Below are 26,674 nucleotides of genomic sequence, written 5' to 3'. Positions count from 1 at the left end.
ATTTAATTCAGCAGTCAAAGAACGTATATCTTAGAGCTCTACAATAAAGTACCATTGCTTAAAGTTATCAGTGTTTTGTACATCATTCTAAAATCTTTCACGAGCAGGGCGGTTCCACACCAAATTCCCTAAATCCGCCAATCGAGACCGCAACAATAGTAACCAATGTTAATGAAACGTAGCTCGTGAAATTTCTCTATAATTCGATAATAAACAATAAATTTCGTAAATAGATTTATACGAAACTAGGAGCTGGATTTAACCATAGTGAGACATAAGAATAGATGTACATGTATAGTAGCACGTTCAATACGAATGTTTTAATTACACTTTCACATCGAACAGAATTATATAATTTTATCTCAAATTCAATGTTGCGATTATAAGTGCAAAGTATTTTCACAACAGTTTTTGATTATCGTCACCGTTTAAAATTGCCTTTAATATTAAAGTGTTAATTTTTACCGTAATCAGCGCCATGAACTATTTTAATGACGGCGATGACATACTGGACTTGTCACTTTATCTGTGGTTATTACATATCGATATGTAATTACAGGATTTTTCTTCATCTATATCATTGTTTTTATTGAATATATATGTATGATATGCTTTACGAAACATGCAAGAAGAAAATTTGTGCTACATTTTTGTTAAATAAAATTTGTAATATATGTAAGCCGTACATATCGTAAAGACTGTAAAAATTATAATTGTCACAAACTGTATTGACGATTCATGGCAACTGACATAGATACACATTTCTTTAAAAAAACAATTTAAATAATGTATACTTTGTAAACGTCAATTGATAGTTAAAATTAATAATAAACAATATAAAAAAAATTCAATGTAAATAACACATTATACGATGATATTAAGAATTATAATCGATTAGGTTATTTGGTTATAAAACAAATGCGCGTGGATTAGAACTGTTTTTAATTTAGTATTAATTGTAATATTCAGGACCTGTAGAACTGTTTCTAGACGAAAGCGAACCCACGCGTTTAAATATACGAATATGTCAGTCGGTATAAATTTACAAGAAAGTTACAGGAATGATATAACCGAGATGCAGTTTATGAATTTTGTCTGTCCAATTTGTGATTTTTTATTTACAAATAAGGAAGAATTTTATGATCATTTGCACAATCATACTGGAGACGGATTACTGAAACAGTTCTTTAAGAAAGACATAATCAGCGAATCAGAAGTAGAATCAAAAGATTGTCAAGAGAAATCTGACAAACTGTCTGAGAATGTGGCAAGGCCTTTCAAATGCCAGCAATGTGATTTAACATTTGACAGAGCTTCACAATACGATTATCATTATCGAAGTATACATTTAGGAGAGAAATCACAGCTTTGTGAAATCTGCGGCAAAGGTTTCTTTAGGAAAGCAGACCTAAGAACACATTTGAACATTCATTTGGGAACAAATACTTGCATTTGCGAAGTTTGTGGGAGAAAGTTTAACCACATATCTAATTTGATTAGACATAGTAGAATGCATGCCGGTAAGTATATTATTTATAATAAAAATCTATTATACAAATATGATGAAAATTCAAATGTTGTTTGACATTAAATTTATAGGGATAAAACCATATCCATGTTCTATTTGTGGCAAACGTTTTACTCAGATCAGTTCTCTGGCCAGGCATAAGCGTATTCATGTGAGACTGAAAAAAGACATGCATGAGGTGCAAAGCAATAGTACCAATATCAATGCTGAGAAAAAGGATCACACATTCAACAAGAATAAGGTGATTGAATAATATTTTATTGTATAACATCTTTGGATATCAATGTATATTTCATTAGTATTGTATAGTCTGTTGAAGGTAATGCACTTGCTCAACAAAAAATTTTTAAGAGACAACACTATTGTAAAATTTGCGGTGAGAGCTTCAGTATGATTTTACATTTGCGGGAACATGAGAGTTCTCATTTAAAGAATGCAACTAGTTTAAAATGCAAGACTGCTGAAACGGTAAGAACCAGAAGAATGTTAAAAGAATGTTGTGTTCAGATTGTTTTAATTGTTCAGAGTTTTCAGAAAAATTTGATACTTGAAGAACATAAAAATCACGAGGATAATTTCGATTTCCTGAAAAATGAGGAAGATTTGGAAAGAGTATTGCCATTGGAAACAATTATTTACATCACATCAGAACAGGTAAAGAATGTAGTTACGATAATAAGTGATTTTGCAATAAAATGAATTTAATTTAATTTTGCGTTCAGTTGAAGAAAATTAATCTAGAAAATATTGAGAACACTAAGGACCATGTTGCACAAGAACATTTTTGTGATACAAACGAAAAGATTCCATTAATTGAGGAATTAACTGATTCTGATAAACTGCTATCTAATAATGAAATACTTCAAAACGTGCTGTATGTGTGCCAAATGGATGAACCTGTTTTAAAAAATAAATTAAATACGAAATTTTTAAACAACCAAGAATATTTATCGTGTCCGCAAACATATGAGGCACACTTGCAAAAATCAGAAATACCACAAAATTATAATACTTCAATAAATATTTCTACCAATGTTACAGATATGTTTCAAAAGATAGATTTATCAGAATCAACTGTCACTGAACATGATAAACTCGATTTAACTATCCACAATCACCAAGACATAAATGTCGAGCAAACTGAAAAGGTTGCTGACGATTCAAATAACGAAAATAATTCTATAAACCAAGAAGAATCCATGCTACGTTTAGTACAGACGGAAACAGGGGAACAATTTTATGAATTTTTAATTAATAATTTAGTGGAGAAACTACCGAACATACAGTCCGTAAAAACGTCTGAAAATAAAGAGGAACATGCAGATATTTCTGAAAATATTGCGAACATATGTTTTAGTATAAAAGATGTGAACGAGGACGTCCACCGTGAGCAAAATATAAGAGATAATATATCCAGCGACTTAAGTTATACACAGTACGAATTACAAGGCGAAGAAAAAAGTTTCACCGCAAATCAAATATTGTTGGATTCACAAAATGATTTTGATAAATATGTGGAAACAAATTTCGAAGTTTTTGAGCGGTTAAATTACGACGATAGTTCTGAAAGATTTCTTAAATTCGTGGAAAATACGGGAATTGAAAGTCAAAGTTCTAAACTCTTGGAATGCAAAGAAAACGATCAACTCTTACAATTCCAAAGTTTCAGTCAAATCGATTCCATCCACGAAAATGAAAAGAGCGATGCAATTGGCGACGGTGAACAGATACTTCTAACTTCTCTTAATGATGATATACAATGTAAACTTAATACAAATACTGATCAAATTGTTGACGAAGAGGAAACACAGGTGCAAGCTGATAATTCTATGAGTGATGACAAACAAGAGGATCAACTGGAGGATTTAAAAAAGTCGAAAGTATATTTGTTAAAATTTCAGTGTACAGTATGCGAAAAATCATTTTCAACCAGTTATAATTATAAACAGCACATAGGAACACATTTTGCAGATCAACAAAAATTTCATTGCAAAGAATGCAAAATGTCCTTCGCTTGGAAGTCCACGTTGAATAAACATATCGCTAGTAATCACAGACCGGAAGGTCCGCAAAAGTTTGCGTGTGATATGTGCCAAAAAATTTACAGTACTTCTTCACAAGTCAATGTAAGTGTATCTTCTTCCAGGGAGACTGTTATAACTTTATCCAAGTTCATTTCTGTTGCTGTAGGAACATGTGAAACGTGATCACTTGAAACAGCGAAATCACGTGTGTTCCCATTGTGGTAAATCGTTCTTCAAGAAATACGACTTGAAAATACATAATAGAATTCACACGGATGAGAGACCGTATGTTTGTCCAGCTTGTGGGAAAAGATTCCATCATAGAAGTCATATTATTCGTCATGAACGTATACATTTTTAGGGAGAGGATGTGTATTAATTATTTAAAGATTTAAAAAATGTAATTAGTGAAACATATTTATAAATGGAAAACATTGTGAATTTTACATTATACAGGGTGTAAAACTAAAGCCCTATTATTTGAATTACATTAATAATCGACATTAGGTGTTTTACATTATTAATTATTTCAATGGAAATATATGCTTTTAGTTTTACATTCCTCGATGTGTGACAAATTTTTCCGATATATTTTCTTAGGAGATTATTTTTTTAAGAAAAAAAAAGAGGAAAATAAATGATAAATGTCCTTGAACGTTTTTTCATTGTGCGTCTACCTTAATTCATTGATAATTCATTCTTTCGATATTCTAGACCTATGTATAGATGGTAGATCACAACACAGCACGGCAATAAGGTGCAGTACGATCCAAGTCGCTTCAATATGGTCGACATTATGAGTGACGACGTGGTGAATAACGTGCAAAACCTGAATTTAAAGGAAGAAAAGGCATGAACACGGTTTATTTTTGATCAAATTTTTATTCCTTTCATTTTTAGTATTAAAATATGTTGCCGAGTTTGCGTATTTGCAGTTCTAGAAACTTGTATAATGTTTCGATGCGGCCACATGCTTCTTGGGTTGGTTATATAGCATGTTATCATATCAATACCTTGTTTCATAATGTCGTATTGTCAATTTGTTCATTTATTTGTTTGTTGAAAACGTATTAAAAAAATATAACGATACGAAGTGGTTCTGTTATATAAATGACTACCCCGCATTAGTGAAATCAATAACCTGATGTAATACAAGAAAGTTCTCATTTTGGCGAATAATACTAATTTCATCACTCTATTTAGTATCGCATGAATGTATGAAAAACCAAGTCAATTTTGCTAATGAATGCAATATTTTTTTAAATTTAGGCGAAAATGATGAAGAAGAAAAAAAATGCTGTCACTGATGAGAAAACGGTTTCCGAATTAAAACCTTGGCCAAATTATATTCAGGTATATTAAGAAATATTTTTAATTTTTTATTATTTTTTACATTTTATGGTAGTAATCTAGATTAACAACGTTACAAATTTTTAGGATCGTATAATATTATGGGACAAACTAAAAGCAGAATATGAAACAGAATTAGCTTCAAAACCAGTTACCGATATAAAAGTAACTCTTCCTGATGGGAAAGAAGTTGATGGCCAATCTTGGCGCACAACACCATACGAAGTTGCAAAAAGTATTAGTCAAGGTTTAGCAGATAGTACTGTCATTGCAAAAGTTAACAATGAGCTGTGGGATCTAGATAGACCGTTGGAATCTGATTGCAAACTGGAACTTCTTAAATTTGATAGCCACGATGGTCAACAAGTGTTTTGGCATTCTAGTGCACATATTTTGGGAGAAGCTATGGAAAGGGTATACGGTGGTTGCTTATGCTATGGTCCACCAATTGAGAATGGTTTTTACTATGATATGTACCTAGGTGATAAGGGTATATCAAATTTAGATTTTCCATACTTGGAAACCCTATACAAAACTATAGTTAAAGAAAAACAGCCGTTTGAAAGATTAGAAATGACAAAGGAAGAGCTGTTGGAGATGTTTAAATACAATGAATTCAAAGTTCGTATTATTAATGAAAAAATAAATACACCTAAGACCACAGTTTACAGGTGTGGCCCTTTGATCGATTTATGCAGAGGGCCGCACATTAGACACACTGGAAAGGTAAAAGCTATCAAAGTTACCAAAAATTCCTCCACTTACTGGGAAGGTAATGCCAATGCAGAAACTTTGCAAAGACTTTATGGCATCAGCTTTCCCGACACCAAACAGCTGAAAGAATGGGAGAAGTTCCAAGAAGAAGCTGCTAAACGAGATCACAGAAAAATAGGAAAAGAGCAAGAGCTATACTTTTTCCATGAGCTTTCTCCAGGATCGTGCTTCTTCCAACCACGCGGAGCGCATATTTATAATACTTTGGTAGAATTTATTCGATCCGAATATAGAAAGAGAGGTTTTCAAGAAGTAGTTACACCCAATATTTATAACAGCAAACTGTGGCAAACGTCTGGCCACTGGCAACACTATGCAGATAACATGTTCTCTTTTGACGTTGAGAAAGAAACATTCGCGCTAAAACCGATGAACTGTCCTGGCCATTGCATGATATTTGATGTGCGGAACAGATCTTGGCGTGAATTGCCATTGAGAATGGCTGACTTTGGAGTGTTGCATAGAAACGAATTGTCTGGCGCATTGACTGGACTTACCAGAGTTAGACGTTTCCAACAGGACGATGCACATATATTTTGCTCGGGAGAACAAATTAAAGACGAGGTGCTCAACGCGTTGAACTTCTTGCGTCACGTATACTCTGTTTTCGGTTTCACGTTCAACTTGTGTCTATCCACGAGACCTGAAAAATATATGGGAGATATAGCAATGTGGAATCAAGCAGAGAAAGCGTTGGAGGACAGTTTGAACACGTTTGGAGAACCATGGAAAGTTAATCCAGAAGACGGCGCATTCTATGGTCCAAAAATTGATATAACGATTATGGATGCTTTAAGGAGGCCACATCAGTGTGCCACAATTCAATTGGACTTCCAATTACCAATTAGATTTAATTTGTCTTATGTCAAGTAAGAAAAGAACGATTAATTACTGAATAAATTCACGAACAAAGTTCAATTGAAATTAACAATTGAATGTTCCAAAATTTTAGCGAGGCTGGAGAGAAAACGAGGCCAGTAATCATTCACAGGGCTATCCTGGGCTCTGTTGAAAGAATGATTGCGATTTTAACTGAGTCCTATGCTGGAAAATGGCCATTCTGGCTGTCTCCGCGACAAGCAATGGTCATTCCAGTAAGTTCTCACTTCGATGAGTATGCTTTCGAAGTGAAAGATAAACTTTGGGATGCAGGTTTCATGGCAGAGGTTGACACAGACGCAAGTGATACTTTGAATAAAAAAGTGCGAAATGCTCAACTTGCACAGTTCAATTTTATCCTCGGTAATATATCATTACATATTTGATGTAGCTTGTATTTTCTGGTAGAGCGTCTTACATTTTACGGAATTATGTTTTCAGTCGTTGGAGAAAAAGAACGTAAAGTTGGTACGGTGAATGTTAGAACCAGGGATAACAAGGTGCACGGAGAGGTTGCTGTAGACGATTTAATTACAAAATTCAAATCCTTCAAAGAGCAGAAGGATCAGAATTGCGAGGAAATGTTCTAAATGAGCTTTCATGAACAGATGGAATATTTATTTATTTGTAGACCTTAACTTTGATGGTATCGGTTGTAACACAAACTAGAAATTACGTTTTTGAAAATCTGTTACGAACAATGCACACGAGCCAGTTAAATAAATATATCACGCTACCGAAGTCCTGTTTCTAATGAAGACGTAAAAAAATATAGAATAATTTTTGTATAGAATATTTTACATCCCTTGCTGAGCAAGTTATTATACAGTTTAACAAAATGTTACGCATTTATGTCGGCGTGTTCTACTCCATGACACATTAGGAAAACAAGGATGGTAAAAACGTAGAAGTAGCATAATTCGCTTTTACTCATTAAGCATTTTTTCTAAGGGACGTATTTATATCTACTACATCAAGGAGTTATGAATAATAACTCACTTTACTTAGAGGCTACAGATAAAATTCGGTTACGTCCATCTTTGTAACAGAAACATTGAGTGTACATCGTAAAATGAAATGTTCATCTCAACGGCTGTGCTCTATAATTTATTGCCACTACGGTCAATACGTATATTGCTGTAACTGCAATTATTATCCTTTTAAAATAAACTGTTCTTGTAAATTGTATCTCACGTTCTTGTCAGCAGAAAATCGCCGCCTTTTACATCTCTTGTAACAACCATTCCAATAAAGTAGCACACTCCTCTAAAATCGGTTTCAATTAATTTGAAATTTAAAAACTAACATATTTGCGCATAATTACTGTATTAACCAAGCTAATAATAATTTTTTTTGTGCATGAATCAACAAGTTTAAAAAAGTTGATTAAAGTCCATAATCATAATCTTCAGGAAATTGACTTGCAATACTGTTACTATTAGAATTCTAATCAATCTAAATTTTATTTTCATTAATGTTATTAATATGCTTTATCTGTTACTCGATGTATTTTGCCTTACGACGATTCAATTTGAATTATTTGAATTGCAGGAGAAGGTAGTGTTCCCAGATTTGCTGCTTCGATTTATTAATCAAAGTATGTATAGCAAACTTTGTTTAGATGCAGACTGATTTTAGTGCATAATTGTCATTTTTAAAGAAATTCAAAAGCCATTCATTTTTTAAATTCAAGAGACTCGTTGCCGCCGGAAATGATTCTTGAATTGAGAGATTAGTTTATGCAGTCTTCTTGTAGGGAGCGCCATCAAGCGTCACTATCAAACAAACTGCGCATGCGTTAGTTAATGAAGCTCCTTTTCCGGAAAGAGGACCAAACGGTTAGCTGGAGTTGGAGACTAACTGTTTGGTTGTTATAAAATGACAGCCATTACAATTTCACCGGCTTCCCATGGACTCATACAAGTTGTAAACGAAAGTAATTTGTGTAAAATAGAAAGGTACGTAGCAGAATAATTAGTCCTCGATAAGTTCTGACTACGGTAAATTTGGAGCGTCTACATGGCTACTATCGATTTTTTGCAGCTACCTTAATGACACCGCATACAGGGAATCTATCGAGAATGCCTCGAATTATAACAGCCGACTATGCAGGGAACGACGACTACGTATGCCTTTCCTGGATTCACAGACAGGTATTTCTTATTGTGACTTATGTATGCTTTTAGCGCTCTGGTCATCAGAGTTGTATAATCCTACTATAAGAAATCGATCGCGTCTGTTTGAATGCAATCAGCATAGTTTTTTTGGCCGTACTACTATCGACGTGCGTACTTCAATTGTTTATGGCGTAAATAGCAAGAGACAATGGAATAAAATGATTTTTAAATAATTTAAAAAGAACTTCTTAAATGTATCGAGACTTACCAAGATTTCTTAATTAAAATTCCGTTGTGGTCAATTTGTAGTCATAAGGGGTTGCAAGTTTAAATAATGACAGATGAAAAATAAATGGTGAATTTGTGGTGTTGGTGTAGGTGCAGATTAATAATAGAAATCATTGTAAATTTATAGGTGTAGCACAAAATCATTCTTCGCTGTTTATGTCAGCAAGAGAAAGACTTCCAGGCTTGTTACACGGTCAAATATATACATATCCTAGTAAAAGATGGAGAAAAAAAAGACGGCAGTATCTAATGCACTATTTGCATCCAAAAAGGGGACCCAGGGGAGATCCAGAAGATTGTGTAGAAGGTGTAGAAACTGTAACACATGTAAATGATGATAGTAAAGAATCTGTTGCTCTTAAAGGTAGATATATTTATAAAAGTATACAAATATTGCGGGCATTATACTTACCTGAATCAAAATAACAATTCCTTGCAGAAGAACACAGTAAAGATGCTTGGTATTATGATGAACAAGACATATTAGATATGGATACATATGAGGAACCTGATCCCGAGAGTGATTATGATTATGAAGAAAGTTACAGTAGTAAACGGAAACGAAGAAAACCTCGTGGTGGTGGACATCATCCTACACGAAGTCATCCTCCTTCCACAGATAACTCAGGAAGCAAACGTACAAAGGTAAGTCTAATTTATTTACTTGTTATTCTCAATATTATCACAATGGTTATTATGTGAATTAGGAAATATAAGTACATAGTGAAGTAATTGACTCAATATGCAATTAAATTCTCTAGTTTCACGTTTTTGTTTTTTATATCGACTATTAGATATTGTAAAATATTTTTATTATATAGGGTGGGGGACGTGGGCGCAAAAAAACCAACTATGATGCTGTTGACACTGATAAGCCATTCGTTTGTGACCGTAAGTTTAACCATAGATACAACTACAAATGACCACTTCCTGTTACTAGTTTCATTATGTTTATTATTATTAGTTCTATCAGTTGTTATTTCGGATAAGCGATCAAGTGCATTACGTTAGAAGATTTGTTAATTTTATTAAATAATTATATTTTTATGATGCCTACATATTATTTTACAAAATATGCAAAAAATTACTATATGGTACACAGAAAAAGAATAATATGAAAGCTCGAAATAAATTATTGAAGACTTTAGTTTTGGTTGCCGCATAATTGTACACTTTGGGGATGGTAACTGATCTTATAATGAACTTTTTAACGTGGAAAGGTGCCCTTTAGACTCAGTAGTAATAATGCTCTTTTGCTCAGTGAGATTGATCAGTACCGTATTGACTGCTGTTTTCCTTCAAGTTAGTCAATTTGCAGTACACTTTAGGATGCTCCAATCCTTTTTGTATACTTTGTGTTTGTATAAAACCTTGTACTCCATTTCTCTTTTTCCTGTTTATCGAAGTATGAAGCGACGTGACATGGTTCTGTATGAAAGGATAAGATTGATCACCTGTGTATTAAAGATATTAATGTTCCGCGCGCAGAACGTGTGCAGTGCGTTCAAACGTTACGTAGGTTATATAAAATTGTGAACACTGTCCATTTTTTAATCTATTGAAGGTAACATACCTTATTGTATCGCGTTCAGAAAATTGTAATTTCTTATATCGATAGTTTGCAAGAAATAATGTTCATAAAAAGAAGAAAATAAGGAGTGGTCATTCTTATCTTGTAGACCATTCTTTTATCGATATTTAACTTTGCTGACAATGTTTTTGAAAATCATTTAAGAGAAAGAGCTTGATAACATCCAAAGATGGTGGTTAGTAGAAGTACTCTAAATGACTGATAGTATTCACATGTATAGTTAGTGATGAATAAACAATGCGATACATATCGTCAGCTATGTTTAGTAAAGAATTATCGATAAAATCATTGTCAATGAGATAAAGGTGATTCGCTAGGGGGTCGCGTTTGCTTAGACCTTGAAGGAGTATAATAGTCACTACTAATTTGATCGAACTTTTCCAGACGCGAAGTCTATGAATTAACTCGAATGTGCCTGCCAATCTGTTTACTTCTTGAAACCACTCCTGTTAGACTAGCGGATGAATCTAAAGACATTTGGTCAAGACCTGTAAGCCTCGATTCTAAGCCGACAGGTTCGACTGACGTGTATAGACCATTGATTCTTGATAGAACTTACAGTAACCGGCCAAATATCTTCGGACCTATACTACCTGCCAATAACAGAGCAAGAATGTACTGGCTCACACTGTAGCGAGCTCATTCTGTAGGAGTATACAAGCATCAAGCCTTGCATCGTATTAGTTTTGCTTCTTGGGCTGGAACTCCTTCACTGCTTGTCCACATATAGATTCGTAGGTGGATAGGGATATGTACTGGTACGGAAGGTGTGCAAATGCTATCCCAAACCTGGTAAGCTTCTTCCTTGAATCCTTTAACCGCCATGTATATTCCAAACTGTAGATATCCAGTAGATGTTCTCGTTGTACGAGAACCGTCTGTCCGTTTTCGCTTTCTTCATGCATATAATGATGTATACTTTGTGGGATACACCAGCCCGACATGGCGGTTAGACGGCTACTATCATCCCTCTTTAATTGTCCAACCAACTCGTCAAACCAAGATATTTCTCTCTCTCTCTCTCTCTCTCTCTCTCTCTCTCTCTCTCTCTCTTTGTCTGTCTGTCTCATCATGGACATTGCATTGGTTGGTTTGTGGGAAAAAAACAGTATTTGCACTTTTGCAGTATGCAGCGCACGGTATAAAACCAGACCTGGTCTGGTCTACCATTATGGTCATTCCCACTCTACTTCCTCCGGTGATCCTGCTAAGGAACTAAGTCCCAGTCCTGCTGAAGTTGAACCTAGGAGCGTTGCAGACACCGCTGCTTCGAACCAGCCAGGTTGGAGCCAAAATCAGCTCAGTTTTCTCACTATCCTTTTGTGGCAGTCGCCGCCGGATTCCCCATGCTCCTGGAACTCCTGTTTACCCAACCCCTGGAACTCTGAATCTTTGATCTTTGATCATCCATTTTCACGCAACCACCCAGTGTTCATCCGGATCATCAACTCTTTTTTCCCCCCTTTTACTTGATGGAACTTAAGTATTACATTCTTTAAATGTGTTGCAAATGCATGCTAGGCAAATAACGTAGCATTCTATACATCATTTTGTGGTCACGATTGTCCGTTATTTATTTACTATCTTTATCTGATCTCTGTTTGCACAATTTTGTCTACATTCTCGACTATCATACAGAGACAGTGTCGTTAAGCCAGTATGATACCGTTCTGTTCAGTATCGTGTACAATTTATTTATGTACACTGGTGTACCTTGTTCTCTAGATACGACCCGAGGCTATTATTTATCCGTTTTTTTTTCTGTGGAAGATGGAAGGAAGGAAGAGAGAGGAAAGAGACTAGCGACTTTCTGGCGAATGTTTTGCAATAGCATGCTTCTGCAATCGTGTCTTGAAAGTTGTTCCATAGTGTGCCGGGAGAGAGTTGTGCTACCTTCTTAGCCGAGGTAGAGTTGTTAGGCGCAGCCTCTCTCTCTCGAGTATTTGGTATGTGTGTGTGTGTACTTTTTGATCATGATTGTTTAATATACGTACAATATCCTTCAGCAGCATGATGAGTTTGATCTGAGTTGTTTGTAATGGAGTAATCTAACGGCGTTTACAGTATCTCTTTCATCTTCTGTTTTGCTCGTATTCTCTGTTTTACTTGACTACTTTTGTTTGAATGTTTTTTTTTTAATACGCTTTAGCAAATGTAGAGCGACTTTGGCTTCGATTGTTCCTTTTCCGATGATCGCCTACCGCAGCTTCACTAAAAACAAACACATAATATAATATTACCCGTACGCCCGGAGATTGTTCTCCAAAGAGTCGCAAAAAGTAGTGTTGCCGCGTTTGCGACGCTGTTACTGTCTGACCTTGGAACGGATACTTCGACCTTGTATCGTTGTAATTGCTCTTGGTGATGGAATGCATCGATTGACGTAATTTGTGCACCTTGTTACGATTCTATACATACATATATATACAAAATTATACATACTCCGGGAAATGAGGGGATCCTGAAGCCATTTTAAGTAATCTTTTTCTTTGCCGAAATGCAATTCGCGGCTTTATTAACAAGTTATTAATGAAAAAAGATAGGTGCGCGCGCACGATTCAACCTGCTGCTACACGCGCGAGCCAGTCGTCTGAAGCTTATCTTACTCCCGGGGCGCAACGGAAGGAGAGGGAGGGTTGCGCTCCGCCTTTGAGCCGCGTTCGAAGTAACGAACAAGGATTTTAGAAATGTTCTATTCGTTTAAAAAATTTCACACATATTAGTACTGAAAAACTCACCCATTCAGTTGTAAATGTCGTAATCCACGTTCGTTACTTTGATCGTGGTTCAAAGCCGCCGCGCGCCGGAGTAATATAGGCTTCAGTCTCTAATTTGCCTCTCTTTTTTCGTTAATAACTCTTTAACAAAGACACGGATTGCATTTCGACAAAGGAAAAGGTCACTTGAAATGGCCTCAGGAACTCCTCATTTCTCGAAGTATGTATAATTTTGAAACACCCTTGTATATAAAATATATACCTTGACTTTTCTTTTCTCATTGTTGTGCCAGTTCCTTTTTTCAATTACTGTGACACTCTGAATAATCGATTCTGTTTGGCCGAGGCAAGTGTCTGTCCGCCTTCCTCAGGAATTCTCGAATTTTTGGTAAATCTATCTCTCGATTTAAGGTTGCTTTCCCTTACTGCAACATGTGGTACACGTGGCCTTTGGAATTGAGGGCGAACATGTGGCAGTGGGGACGGGGAAGCAGCCAATCGCGTTGGGAAAAAAAAGGAGACTCCTAACATCGGAACACAGTTTCTAGCTTGTCAAAAATGTCCAGAATCACAAACAAATAATTCCGTAGCGTTCACTTCCTTACAAGCGCAGAATCGCCAAGAAATCAAAATTTTTGAAGAACTTGTTCAGCGCCCTCGTCTTTAGTGCGTCGAAGAATTCTGGGATAGAGGTCGCAGTGGAATCGATTATGTCCGGCGTTCGTCACAGGATTGACTCTAAACTCATTGTCTCTAAGCCAGTGTGCATGGTCATTAGCTTGTGACGCAAAGCGCAACTGGGTATGTGGTCGGTTTGTGATTAGGTGGTACACGTCGGGGTCGTCAGAACGCAAGCTCATCGAGTACCTCGAGTCCGTCCCCCGCAGCACCCTCCGCGACCGCTGCGGGGGCGTCGACGCAGCCACCTGCGCAGTCGCAACCGCAGCCTCAGCCCGCGGCGCAACAGGCCCAGTCGACGGCTCAGCAGGCCCAGCAGCCCCAGCCACAGCAGCCGCAATCGCAGCAGCCGCAAACGCAGCAGCCGCAGGCGGCGCAAACGACGGTAGCGCCCGCATCGCCGACGGTACCATCGACGAAGGAGGACCATCTGCCTGCGGTCTCGTCCCCGGGAACCGCGGTGCCTTCGCCTTCCTCGGTGAGAACGGAGGGGCCCCCGACCCCCGGGACTAACGAAAAAAAAGCTGGCAAGTCCGCGCAACCCTCCCCGTACTGCGACTTCTGTCTGGGCGACGCTAGAGAAAATAAAAAGACCGGCGGCTCCGAGGAGTTGGTCTCGTGCAGTGACTGCGGCCGCTCAGGTAAGCCAGAGGAAAAGATCAAGCGCAAGTATACACGAAGAACGAATCACAATTAATGCAGGTGGCGTGTGTGTATCCGCCGATGATATATAGTCCGGTAATCGCGTGTGTCGTTCCGTCGATCGAACCCTCTCTGGGTAGCGGATCATTGGATTACCTTCCTTTACTTTTCCTCGGTGGTCTCTGTATCAGGACCATTGGCCATGTATACGGGGGCGGACTCCTATCAGGACGCGTTCCCCGCCCAGGTCGGGAACCCCGCCGCTTTTGCTTTTGTTTCGCGCTGTGTTGGGACCGATGTAAGTACTACCGATCACTTCTTCCACCATGTTCTTTACTCCCCCCCTTCTGTCGCTACGGCACCAGACAATCCCCCCTCGGATCTGTCTTCCGACCAGGCATTTCAAATCATTTCCATATCAAGAGTTTTTAAACATCCGCTAAACTTATATACCGACCGTGTATCAGAGTAACGTTCATATACGTGTTTTTTTTTTTACTGAGAACAGTTTATTACACGAGTAGTTTGTATTTCTCCTATTGCATTGAAAATTACTATTATAACATTGTAAGTGTTTTATATAAAAGGAGAACAATATTCACGATATTTGTCCTGAAAGGATTCATAGCTTTCGGGTCTGTAGAAAGCAGTTCAACACGTACCAGATCATTGTCATTATCGCTGGACATGCCTGCGACGAAGGGCGCATCTTTGGCAAAAAGTTCCTCGAACACGTGTTTCTTTATCTCATCGTTACAGTCGGAAGCATTACGACAGACTTCCTGCTCGGTTGATTGTTTTACAAATTTGAACACGTACATCCTGGAGCTTCTTTCCATAGAAGTACTTCAGATCGAGGGTCCTCGTTCGGAGGACCCGTTTAATCGTTAGAGGAACTCAATGGATTTTGTTTTTCTTAACTATTTGGTTAATTATAGTGACCGTCTTCGATATTCCCTGTTGCTTTGCTATTTCCGAGATATAGGTCATTGTCTTCCTAAAATGTTGACTGTTCCCATCCGTACAATATATATCTTACCGTAGTCGTTGTTGTAGAGTTCCCATGCATTAGATGCACTATGTTTGGATTGCAACGAACATTTATTAAAACACCTGAACCCTCGCTGATGCATGCTGGCGGTGCCTCTATAGTTACATTAGAACTATTTCTCCACCGAGTGTGAATTGTGTTACGTCCGGGCTGATTTCTTTCCAGAGAATCTCGCCGATTCGCTAAATCGAACGATGATCAACTAAAGAGGCACTAATCGGGAATGTCCCTAAACCGAAATCGGCTGAGGTTCCCTTCCAGAAGACAGTTTCGAGTTTTGTTGTATCCCAACGTTGTCACGCATCCCCCCCCCCCCCCTGCTGCTGCTGTTTCGTTTCACCAATTGGTTCTGTTCTCTTGCTCGCTTCAACCTTTTTTTTTCGTCTTGTCCATTCAGTTTGTTCGCGGACAATCTTTCTCTAGTATTAACACGCGACCAATTGAAGAACAGAATATTAATGATTGTATTTTCCAGGTTCTATGATTTACTTTCGGAACAATTGCTCCATTCGAGCTGCGGCATATACTTACTTCGGTCCCGTGGAAGGAAAACAGAAGGAAATCGGCAAATCTTTCCCGTTTACCGTCCTCCTCGTATACATGGTCGGTGGACTAGCTTTTTTCTTTGTCGCTCCTGTGTCTCCTTTACGATCCGCGACTTGTGTTCACGCGACTACAGAGCTGAGAAAGAAAGGGAGAAAAAGAGAGAGAGAGAGAGAGAGAGAGCGAGAGAGAGAGAGAGAGAAAGGATAAAATTCATGTGCGTTCTGCACGAGGGCTATTCGTAATTAGCAATTAATTCGGAATTGTTGTCGATTCAATCGCGGTTTCGGACGTGTCGGAACTATTTTTCATACCACCGCGGAGGATCGTAACGAGAACGAAGAGAGAGAGAAAAAAGAGGAACACGAAAAAAGAAAACACTATTTTTGGGTTGAGTAGGACGATAAAAAAGAGAGAGAGAGAGAAAGAGAAACCTAGTTGCTGTAACGACGTACGTTTGAGAGAATCGCATCGTTTTAAGGGTAAATTTATGTGTGCAATAATCAAGAAGCTGCACGGTTTCAGCGTGTTTGAGAGAGAGAGAGAGATTGATTAGGAGAGAGTGCGTGCGAGATAGAGCGAGTGATAAACGGTTACGAGCTTTACATACACTAGTCAAGGCACGAAAAGCAAAAACATCAGTTTGTCAATGGTGCAACTTGTCGCATCTGAGCGATGGGAATGTTCGATGATTCCTTTGCTGCACGGATCAACTGTGATTTATTATAATTCCGTGATTAGTTTTTAAGGGGACAAATTTTTACGAGGCAAAACAAAAGAAAATAAAGAGTAATGTACAAAACAAAACGGGCCGGGCGGGTGGAAGGGCAGTTCAACACGAATCTCGGAATGTTAAAAAAGAAAAAGAAATGATATAAAAATGGTATAAGAGACGGAGAATAATGTAAAAGCACGGGACGAACAAAAATACGGTCTGCCATTCTATTTTGGGGAAGAGAGAGAGAGAGAGAGACGTGCGTTTGACTTTTTAAAACCGAAAACAAAGAAATTCCTGTTGCACAGTATCACTAGAGCACGTATTGAAGAGGATGTGTTTGTGTTCTCTGTTTGACTACAGTGTAGATCGCGTTCTTACGTTATTGTGTTTGAAAATCAAAAGAAAACAAAAAGAAAAAACGAGCGTGAAAGAGAGAGAGAGAGGAGAAAAGAGGAAAGAGGAGATGCTTAACGCAAAGTAATCGTTCTATAATCGAAAAGTTTTTAGAGAGAGAGAGAGAGAGAGAAAGAAAGAGAGAGAGAGTGTGAGAGAGAGAGCTTAAACAAACGATACGAATATAGACTTTATAATTATATTATTCAGCACAGTCGTGAATCGTTTAAACGAGAGCAACATATTTATTTATATATATATATATATATATATATTCGTAATACGGGAAAAGAACCATGTTTTCGATATTTCTACGTTTCTAGGGGAAGAGAAGACAGTCTTGTAAATAATTTTCGTTCTACATTTCGAAATTTTGCGTTCTCCGTACTTCTATTTATCGATCTGCAATACACCTAAGAGGCGCAGCACATATAACGCTAACTAAAAAGTATTACCGTTTGAATACTCGTGGGGAAGAGAGAGAAAGAGAGAACGAGAGAAAGACTCGATTTTACAGTACGGAACAGGTTCGACGTAAATTTTCACGGTCGCACTTTTCTCACAAACACAGCTGCACTCTCGAATTAACCGTTTTACGCGTACACGATCGCAGCTCCGTAATTCTTCCAATGGACCGCGCGGTGCTTTTAGGACATCGGGTAGATCGAACGAATGCTCGATCGATGCTTCCATTTACGTAAGATCCGATACCTTGCGCGATCGATGGTTTCCTCGTTCTCGGAACGATCGGGTTGTTGCTGGACAAGTTACATCGTCTCATCTTCCACCGAAGTAGAGGACAGATCGTAGTAAATTTTACATGGTACTTTTATACAAACCTCTCGCGTCTTCATCAGTAAACTGCCAATGTTCAGCGAACTTATATTTTCGCGGACAATTTCATAGAAACGAGATTTAGAAAGGAACTGTTGTTATAATTGCAAGGTGTTCTTTGAAATAATTACCAATCGATGGACCGAAATGCTAATGCGCTAGTTTTAGCCTATCAAACTCATTAAGGGTAGAGATAAATTTTTACTTACAATAAGAATTCGCAGTCTCTTTATCGGTACACCGAACCGAATATGTATCTAAATTTGTCCGCTAACAGTAAATTCATCGAAACGATCTGATTGAATACAGAAAATAAAGCAAACGGATAGGTTGAATTCTATAATGGACTCTCGAAGAGTATATAGAAAACAAATCTCCATGATTTGAATTTTTGAACACGCAGTTGGAAAATAATTGCTGCCGCATGTCGAAATAACCAAAAATTCTCGGAACGTCGCGTATCACATTTCTGCTAAACTAGTCCGATTACTGATTTTGTCATCGAGCCTAGACGCCGACGATATTCCGTCGTGACACGTCCACCTGAGAAAAAGAAGCATATTCGATTGGGAATCCAGCGGCAACCCGCCACCAATTGACCGGTCTCGTTCGGCGAGAGAATCGCGCGCGACGCGAAAGAGAGAGATCGGTCCATTTCGAATTCTGATGGAACCGTTGTTCGCCGGGTTTTTCATTTCCATCCATATTTTGTTCATTTATACAAGCATTTCAGTGGGGGGCCAAGACCTGCTGCTTCGAAAACCTTCCGTTTCGTTCTGGGCATTAATCGTTTGTTCGTCGTCGCGTTGCATATTATAACGTGTACATTTGTCGTTTGCTGTTTTCGTCGGGTCGTCATCGAATGGCGACGGAATATATTTATTACATATTTAAAGGAATAGGAAGAGCAAACACGGGGAAACAGAGGGGCGAAGGAGAAAACGGGAAAAGAGTGGGAGAGAAAGAGAGAGAGAAAGAGAGAAACTATACTACTTTCCGTGTTCCGTTCGACCGCGGCACGTGACCGACGCGTGTCGCAGGAAGAAGGATATGTATGTCTTTTATCTACTTTGCAGTAGGGGACATGATTATAGCTTAGGTTTGTACAAACTTTGGTATTCGCGTCACAGAAACAGGGAGGACATCGCGCAGAGGCGAGTTAACACGAAAACATGACCGATTCTTCTTGCTTTCGTCGTTTATTCTTCTAAGATCACCGCGATGGAACGAATAGTAGAGCTGTCGCAAAGTTCTGCTCTAGAGTCTTCTTTCTCGGTTGTCCGATGGAATACGTTCAATTTATCGCACATGAATCCTAAAGACAGATAAACTGTACAAAAGTAATAACCAACCATTTTCAAATGAACGAGAAACTAGAGGCTAGAAATGCAAATTTGTTCTTAAACCCAGAAAGACGAACCTCCGTCTGTTTTTCGACAAAAGCTTTGCAGGACACATTAAAAACTTTGTGGAACGAACCTGTGGCGGAACAATATTTCGATGGAAATATAAGAGCGGAGACGCAGAACGGAATTACCGTGGCAAAGCGAAACGCGGTTAAAGTTGCCAGTCGTTTCGTTCCGCAGTCATTTAGTAATTGAATTATCTGCGAACTGCGGCGGATTTTCAACCCAGATTTCCCGACAATGATTCGACAGGCATCCGGCCGCGAGTTCCTGACAAAATCGCCTCTGCGCGCCGCGACGACCGTTGTTTCTCTGTAAAGACGTGAACTCTGAGATTTTTGGCCCGTGGCACAGGAACTGTTTCCTTCTTTCCTTAAAAAAAAAAAAACAAGCAACCGTTGCATACTATCATAGATTTATGGACACGAGAAGTTGTAACACGATCGAATGAATTCCCTTGTTGCATCGTCCAACGGACGATTCTTTTTCAATAAGACAGTTTTCCGGATGCTCTTCGATTTTACTGCCGTACTCTTCCGCTCTCGATTGTTCTCGACACTCTTATAATTATCGCAAGAAAAAAATTCACATGGTATAAGGAGAGCGAGCGAGCGAGCGAGCGAGCGAGAGAGAGAGAGAGAGAGAGAGTGAGAAAGAGAGAGAGAGAAAGGGGAGAAAATGATGAAAAAAAGATACGAAAGCATGCAAATAGTTCCTCCTTGTTATATAAAAATCGAAGACTTGTTATTAGGCAATTTTTAATTAAGCAATACCCATGAGGCTTACAAATCTAGTATTTAAGTAACGCTAGTTATATATAAATATATATATTATATATATATTATATATATATATCAAATGTGATACGTTATGAGTTGTGTGTATGTGATGGTGAGAGATTATTCAAGGAGCAGGATGAAAGGAACGTGTTCTGAATGGCGCGAGGATGAGAAAACGTTTTTGCGTGGGTGGATGTGACACAGTTAGCTGTGCCGCGTGCATGGGTGATTATGTGTACGAGGGGAGAGTGTGCTGGTCCGCGACGTTTATATTGTGCTGCGCAAGAAAGAACGTGAACTATTCCAAGGTACGCACCGCTATTACTTTTACCACCTTTACTATTCCAAATAAAATAACAATATGTTCAAGAGGTGACATCAAAAGAATCGCAGATATCATGAAATAAAGCATTCTGTGCGGAAACATAAACAAAACGTTATACATTATTCCGGACGTTTTTAGTGCTGAGGAAGGGTGAAAGTCATACAATGCAAAAAAAAGAAAACAACAAAAGAAAAAAAAACGAATTATCAGTCTGTCATGATCGTGCGCGGTTTCCAAAGGAACAAAATTCAGTAGAGAGACAAAAATAAAAACGAAAAAAGACCAAAAGATTTGAACAAAAAAAAAACCATTTCGTGGAAGCTCTTGACTTGGTTTTCGAAACATTCGGAAAATAGAATGAAGCGAATCGCTTGAACGTGACCGTGGAAAATGATCGTTAGTTGAATTCGAGACGTAAAAAGTAAATGTGAAAAGAATATAGAAACGAACAATAGCTTGGAGTTCACTGTTCTTCGGCACAAGATAAATGTCCTAGCACCTTTCTACTCGTCCAGACGCAAACTATCCTGCTCCGTCCCCGAATATGCTTGTTCCATGACCTCCGTTACGTTCTTGTTATAGGGCATCCGACTTGTTTGCAATTCACTGCAAACATGATCGTTTCTGTTCGCAAGTACAGGTGGCAGTGTATCGAATGCAAATGCTGTTCCATTTGTGGCACCTCTGACAACGATGTGAGTATTTATCTTCATTTTTCGGGATCAATCGTGCGATCACCCACTGCTCGCTCCAACTATCTTCGCCCACCCCTTCGCAGGAAATTGACATTGTCTCGTACTATTTTATTTTGCAACGTAGAATCTTCGTATATAAACAATGAAACGTTTGCTAACGCCAACTTTCATTTTGGAGATCCTGAATACTTTTAGACAATAGCTCTGGATCTCACTATAACCATGCACTATACTGCAAAGTATATGTATACGTAAAGGATAAATAACGAAGACAGACCGTGATATTAAATTCGGTTTATCTGAATCGAGATAAGTTGAAGAAATTTTAGAACTCGATGCGACTTTACGTGGATGTCCTGGTAAACTGTTACGTTCTGTACAAGACGACCGAACGTTTCGACCGACTTCTGCGCACTATAAATCATTCAAAGAAGCTAAATTAGTTGGAGCAAGTAGTGCGCGACACACAGCCTCGATCGCTACTGAAATTACGCTCGTCGATAAACTATTGTTTAGTATGGAGGTGTTACGTATCTAACATCTTGACACCATTTCGGTCGCGATATCAGATCAATTTAAAAAGAATTAAATCTTTTGAAGAAACTAAATAAAAATCGATCAATTAAAAGAGATTTAAGAAACACGATCGCGGAAAAAAAAATCATTCGTTCCGCGTTAGGTGTCGTTGGAAGCTAATTTGAGACTGTTTCGCGAACTAAACTAGGATCAGCTGCTGTTCTGTGACGACTGTGATCGTGGATACCACATGTATTGTCTGTCTCCACCTCTTGCGTCTCCTCCCGAGGGCTCCTGGTCTTGCCGTCTGTGCATAGCAGAATTTCATCGCCGTGATTAAAGCTCTTTGTCTCGTAGATAAGTCACGGATTTTTACCTATTTGCTGTGGTGCAGCGGCCGTTCCCGAATTAGGAGAGTATTCAGAAAGCTCGCTTTCGTTTTCTGTTTTTTAGTTTTCCTTTACCTTCGTTTATATTTTTCTACGTTCATTTCGAACGTAGTATTAACACACGGGCGATACTAACGATTCGTCGAAATGTTGGCAGCATTAACGATTTCTTAATCTAATTTCTTTTGATTGTTTTCGTTGAATCCCCCCGTATATATATCTTTTTCTTATTTAAGTTTGCGGTAACGATTAAGAGGAAAACGTCGACCAAGTATTCCTAGTACTATACAGATAATTACTGCGTTTAGTTGTCTCAGGCACTGGTGATCTCAGAAAATTAATAAATAATTGCGTATATATAATTTTAGCCGAACTCCCGTAGCGTTTACCCGTATTATAGTTTTACGGCTAATTGTACCGTCGATGGACTGTCCTGAAAATCTTTCTATGAAATCACGAGACCGCAATAAAAAAAAGAAAACGAAGAAAGTGAACGCGAAAATCGACAAGATATACCATCGAGAGAACCGAGAGAGACCCCCTGCAACCAGATTGTTGCCGATCGATTGCATTTTTCATTGAAACGCGAGAACTATATTTTTTATTCGGTTTAGGAACGACTGCGCGATATCCGCGGAGAGATGATGATGAATGGATCGAAATAGAAACAAATTCTAGCGTTGTTTTTCCGGAAATCGACAACAAAGAAGACGGAAAAACGCGATGATACTCTCCTAGTTCTAGGCCAAATTTAGTTTCTAGCCATTGACATTCGAAGTTCGGTTGCTTTTTTTTACTGTTTTTCGAAAACTGCTTACGATCGAAACCGACGATTTCGAATATTTCGATAGAAATCTTTTTAGCTCCTCGCTATCGACTGTCAGACCCACCCCCGAAAAAAAGAAAAAACACGAAAAGAACCGAGATTCAGAAGGAAGCAAAAAACGATAACGAGAAATTGATAATCTAGAGGGAAAAAAAAACATGATATTAAAATAGTATCTGTTTCATAAAAATAGTGATAAATAGGACACTGTCTATTTATCTGTACGTAACCATGATACTAAAGCTTTTACACTTAATGACACAGCCATTAAATAGCAGTATAGCTATAACATACAAAAGAACTTGCAGTACCGCAGAAATTTATATTCTATTATTCCTTTTATCGTTAGTTCAGTATTTTTTATATTTTATATATTGAATGTACTTAATTTAAGATACTGTGGTGATATTTGGTATTCATTGATGTAAACTGTTTTCCTTTCCTTCTTTTTCTTTTTTTTTTATTTCAGTAATTTTAGGGTCACTTAATGACATGGAATTGTGTATTAGGTGTCGTGTGTGCCAGAGGAATAGAGAGAGAGAGAGGGAGAGAGTGAGAGAGAGGGAGAGAAAGAGAGCGCGCGTGTCTTATAAAAAACCGTATTTTGATTTTGACTTTGATTCAACGTGGTGAGTTTACATTTTATATCGCTTATTTTTTAACACATTGTATGCAAATTTGAATAAACATTAGTTTATGTAAACAGAATCGCTAACTTTTAGACAGTCTTATTGCGTGCCATGGAAAATTTTTCTGAATGCAGAAATGATAAATACATGATAAATAACGATAGAACTTCTTCGGGTGCTATACTTCAGGGATTAGTTTCCCTTTTGAACATTTTAGAATTAACTTTGTAAGATCAGAAGTCATGTCATGACCAAGGAAAACTATATTCTATAATTATAATAAATAATATATATTTGCGAAAGTGTAATGTAAGGTATTCATAAGCAAGAAATAATACTCAAGAAAAATATAAGTTTTTTTATGAAAAGAAAAATAGGGTTTTGTACAAATTTATGATTACACGTACTTATTTTATATTGTTTCACAAACACACAGCCAATACTCCAATGTTTCAATGGAGTGTTTGCATAGCAGACTTCGTTGTTACACGCGTGTCACTAAATTTCTACTAAAATATCGGATAGAGGTTTTCGTTGAAGATTAGGCACAGTAGCATCCTTTGCTGGATATCCAACTGGCAGTAGTACAACAAGTTTTTCATTCTGAGGACGTCCAAGAAGGTTGCGGATAGCAGATCCACAATTTAAAGGAGTAGAAACCAGAGTTACCAAACCTGCGTACTAGATTTAAAAAATTCATATATTAAGATCCATATTATGCATAGGTACACAGTATAAGGAACTATAGTATTATAATGTTAATACTTGTATAGCGGTAATGAGAATACCACATGCGATCGATGTGCTTATTTCATTGTAATAATGAATCTTTCTTTTTCCATTTGGTAAGATTCCATACGTTTGTTTGAACACAAGTAACAAGTAAGGGGCAATAGTCAAGTATTCCTTCATCCAATTAGTTCTTAATGGAAGCAGATCTGTTGTCCATTTGCGCCCCATTCGTTGCTTGTAATTTATTTCTTCTTCTTTTTCAATAATAGACCGTACTTGCTCTTTCACCTTTTGGTTCGATATCGCTACGAATGTCCATGGTTCTGTGTGTGCACCACTAGGCGCAGTGCCTAAAATAGACTCAAATGTATAAGGAGTTTTGTGAATGTAATTACATAATATTGTACCTGCAGCTTTTATTATGTCGTGTATGACTTGTTTTGGTACAGGGTCTGGACTAAAAAATCTCAAGGTTCTTCTAGCAGCTACAACTTTATAAAATTCCGATGCCCGATGAAGCAATTCCGCTTCCGCGGGCCTTGTGTAATTATATAGAATATGTTCTAAGTCTATCGGTAGTGCAGGTTCCTCACAATCTTCTAATCTTTCTTCACCAATGTCTAAAACGAAATATTATAACTCGAGTCCTTTTTGCTTTAAATTAGACTTAATGTACATTCAGAATAGTTATTGGAAATATTTATCGTAATAAGATAAAATAAAATGGATTTGGCGTAATATTTAAAATTAATTTTGTATTCTAAATTACATATAGCTTTCAGTAACTCTAGCTTTACAAATCCAAGACTGGTGGCAATAATATGGAGTGTTACCTTCTGGCTGCTCCTTAGTGTGATTCGAAATGATTAAGTCACGTTTATCAGTTTGTTCAAGTGCGTCGCGTTTACTCGCGACATTGTAAAAGAATTTTAAAACGCTACAGGAAATAATACCAATTAGTACATGGTACCAGTATTTCGTCCAAAATGGTAACAGTTCAGAGAACATTTCGCAGATGATACGTTGTTACGAATCACTACTTTACTTCTGTCATTTATATGTTACGAGCGATCTCAATGTAACGAAAGGCGGCAGTATGAGTGGTGGGAAGCATGTGACCTCAAATATCTGAGTTATATCGCTCGCGCATGAGTATACAAACAATGTTAACCCATCCCGTCGCTCACATTTATTAAGTTTATTCCTGCCGATCATTTACGATACAACGAAGATACATAAAGAACTTGTGCGTTTTAAATACATTATATACCTAACAAAGTTTCTAATCTTATAAGCACGAAAAATAATACAAGAACATACATACAATTAAACGACGATAATACCTTTCAAAACTTTACGTTAACGCAGGAGAGAATAATGCGATCTATTACGAACGTTTAACTACATCTTAAGTAGTATGGTAACGATTTAATTATTCGGCGACAGAGAAACTCAGGCTATTAAGAATTACTATAAATCCATTGACGTTGGCTTAGACAATGACCTTTATTAACATCTTACTGTTGTTAAAAACTTGTTATTACAAATAAAGTCACTGTTTACTTTTAACGGTTATCATTTATTTCGCATATTATGTTTGAAGGCGCACCATTCTACGCCCGAATCGTTTTAAGCAGCATATTCCATCTTTTAGCTGTGGAGATCGTATTTAAGAATAGAAGATGATTAAGGTGTTTCGTTGTAACGGCGCAACAAAAACATCTCGTTCCTGTAGGCACACAGTATCATGGAGATGGCCCGTGTTCGAAGATCGAAAAATTCGGCATTTGAAATTTCCGTAGAATCGATAGTAGAAATAATCGATCGGCTATAAAAATAACATCCGTTTCAGCGACGGTACCAAATTAGGTTAGAACTTAAGTTCAAGGTGAAATAGACACATGGATGACATACATTAGCAGACAGTTATAGTGTATTATAGTGTAATATTATAATTTATTCTTTAGAGGTTACATTCGCCCAATTTCAATATTAGATGAAATAAAACAATTAATAAATTTAAAAGAAATGAAATCAAGGAAAATAATTTTCAGATAATAAATGAAATTATTTCAAGTTTTATTAAATTTATTACATTAAAAGGTAAAACACTTGTACAGATATTTTTCGCATTACATTACTCGTCATCATGGATACATTGAAATTAATAGTAATTAAGTAGTTCTTCTTTAAAATTTAAAAATTGACTTTGTATTACAGACGTTTGTAGTTTTATCTATGTCCTGCAAA

The 26,674-nt window shown here is 37.5% G+C and overlaps 3 protein-coding genes across 9 annotated transcripts; 2 read left to right on the top strand and 1 right to left on the bottom strand.

Annotated features, from left to right (window-relative positions):
- The first annotated feature begins 355 nt into the window (after window positions 1-355).
- On the top strand, window positions 356-7,145 carry Thrrs (threonine--tRNA ligase). The gene is made up of 11 exons (XM_078182501.1): window positions 356-1,520; window positions 1,600-1,769; window positions 1,838-1,996; window positions 2,063-2,182; window positions 2,251-3,654; window positions 3,719-3,910; window positions 4,298-4,402; window positions 4,822-4,905; window positions 4,990-6,545; window positions 6,629-6,918; window positions 6,997-7,145. Exons 1-11 carry the CDS (start codon window positions 1,025-1,027, stop codon window positions 7,143-7,145), a joined length of 4,725 nt encoding a protein of 1,574 aa, XP_078038627.1. The 5' UTR covers window positions 356-1,024.
- A 1,216-nt stretch (window positions 7,146-8,361) lies between these two features.
- D4 (double PHD fingers d4) lies at window positions 8,362-25,993 on the top strand. Of its 6 annotated transcripts, none has more exons than XR_013494341.1 (9): window positions 8,362-8,513; window positions 8,599-8,708; window positions 9,088-9,324; window positions 9,400-9,605; window positions 9,782-9,851; window positions 14,093-14,587; window positions 16,115-16,242; window positions 21,220-21,332; window positions 22,057-22,196. XR_013494341.1 is itself a non-coding variant. In XM_078184378.1 (9 exons), the coding sequence occupies exons 1-9, from the start codon at window positions 8,434-8,436 to the stop codon at window positions 22,186-22,188; spliced, it is 1,599 nt and encodes a 532-aa protein (XP_078040504.1). In that variant the 5' UTR covers window positions 8,422-8,433; the 3' UTR covers window positions 22,189-25,993. The 6 variants fall into 6 exon arrangements, 4 of the variants coding, with proteins under 4 accessions (XP_078040502.1, XP_078040503.1, XP_078040501.1 ...); XM_078184378.1 differs by lacking the exon at window positions 16,115-16,242 and adding an exon at window positions 11,678-11,833 and having other exon boundaries at window positions 8,422-8,513; window positions 22,057-25,993; XR_013494340.1 differs by having other exon boundaries at window positions 16,115-21,332; window positions 22,057-22,092.
- Iyd (Iodotyrosine deiodinase) lies at window positions 24,191-25,464 on the bottom strand. 2 transcript variants are annotated; one of them, XM_078184380.1, is made up of 4 exons: window positions 25,258-25,464; window positions 24,832-25,044; window positions 24,458-24,774; window positions 24,191-24,373 (listed from the first exon to the last, which is right to left on the bottom strand). In XM_078184380.1, exons 1-4 carry the CDS (start codon window positions 25,430-25,432, stop codon window positions 24,191-24,193), a joined length of 888 nt encoding a protein of 295 aa, XP_078040506.1. In that variant the 5' UTR covers window positions 25,433-25,464. The 2 variants fall into 2 exon arrangements, with proteins under 2 accessions (XP_078040506.1, XP_078040505.1); XM_078184379.1 differs by having other exon boundaries at window positions 24,458-25,044.
- Window positions 25,994-26,674: the final 681 nt, after the last annotated feature.

This window comes from Augochlora pura, chromosome 6 (genome assembly GCF_028453695.1).
Source record: "Augochlora pura isolate Apur16 chromosome 6, APUR_v2.2.1, whole genome shotgun sequence".
Taxonomy (NCBI): Eukaryota; Metazoa; Arthropoda; class Insecta; order Hymenoptera; family Halictidae; genus Augochlora; species Augochlora pura.
This window is presented reverse-complemented; position numbering and strand designations above follow the sequence as displayed.

What these genes read in the sequence shown, in the direction of transcription:
- Thrrs (XM_078182501.1), top strand. Translation starts at nt 1,025, where the DNA reads ATGTCAGTCGGTATAAATTTACAAGAAAGTTACAGGAATGATATAACC. An exon ending in AATGCAAGACTGCTGAAACG is followed by an intron (nt 1,997 to 2,062) that starts GTAAGAACCAGA and finishes CAGAGTTTTCAG; the next exon opens with AAAAATTTGATACTTGAAGA. An exon ending in TTTACATCACATCAGAACAG is followed by an intron (nt 2,183 to 2,250) that starts GTAAAGAATGTA and finishes TTTTGCGTTCAG; the next exon opens with TTGAAGAAAATTAATCTAGA.
- D4 (XM_078184378.1), top strand. Translation starts at nt 8,434, where the DNA reads ATGACAGCCATTACAATTTCACCGGCTTCCCATGGACTCATACAAGTT. An exon ending in TAAGCCATTCGTTTGTGACC is followed by an intron (nt 9,852 to 11,677) that starts GTAAGTTTAACC and finishes GCACTTTTGCAG; the next exon opens with TATGCAGCGCACGGTATAAA. An exon ending in GTGGCACCTCTGACAACGAT is followed by an intron (nt 21,333 to 22,056) that starts GTGAGTATTTAT and finishes GAACTAAACTAG; the next exon opens with GATCAGCTGCTGTTCTGTGA.
- Iyd (XM_078184379.1), bottom strand. Translation starts at nt 25,432, where the DNA reads ATGTTCTCTGAACTGTTACCATTTTGGACGAAATACTGGTACCATGTA. An exon ending in CACTAAGGAGCAGCCAGAAG is followed by an intron (nt 25,045 to 25,257) that starts GTAACACTCCAT and finishes ATTTCGTTTTAG; the next exon opens with ACATTGGTGAAGAAAGATTA. An exon ending in TTCTCATTACCGCTATACAA is followed by an intron (nt 24,374 to 24,457) that starts GTATTAACATTA and finishes TTTTAAATCTAG; the next exon opens with TACGCAGGTTTGGTAACTCT.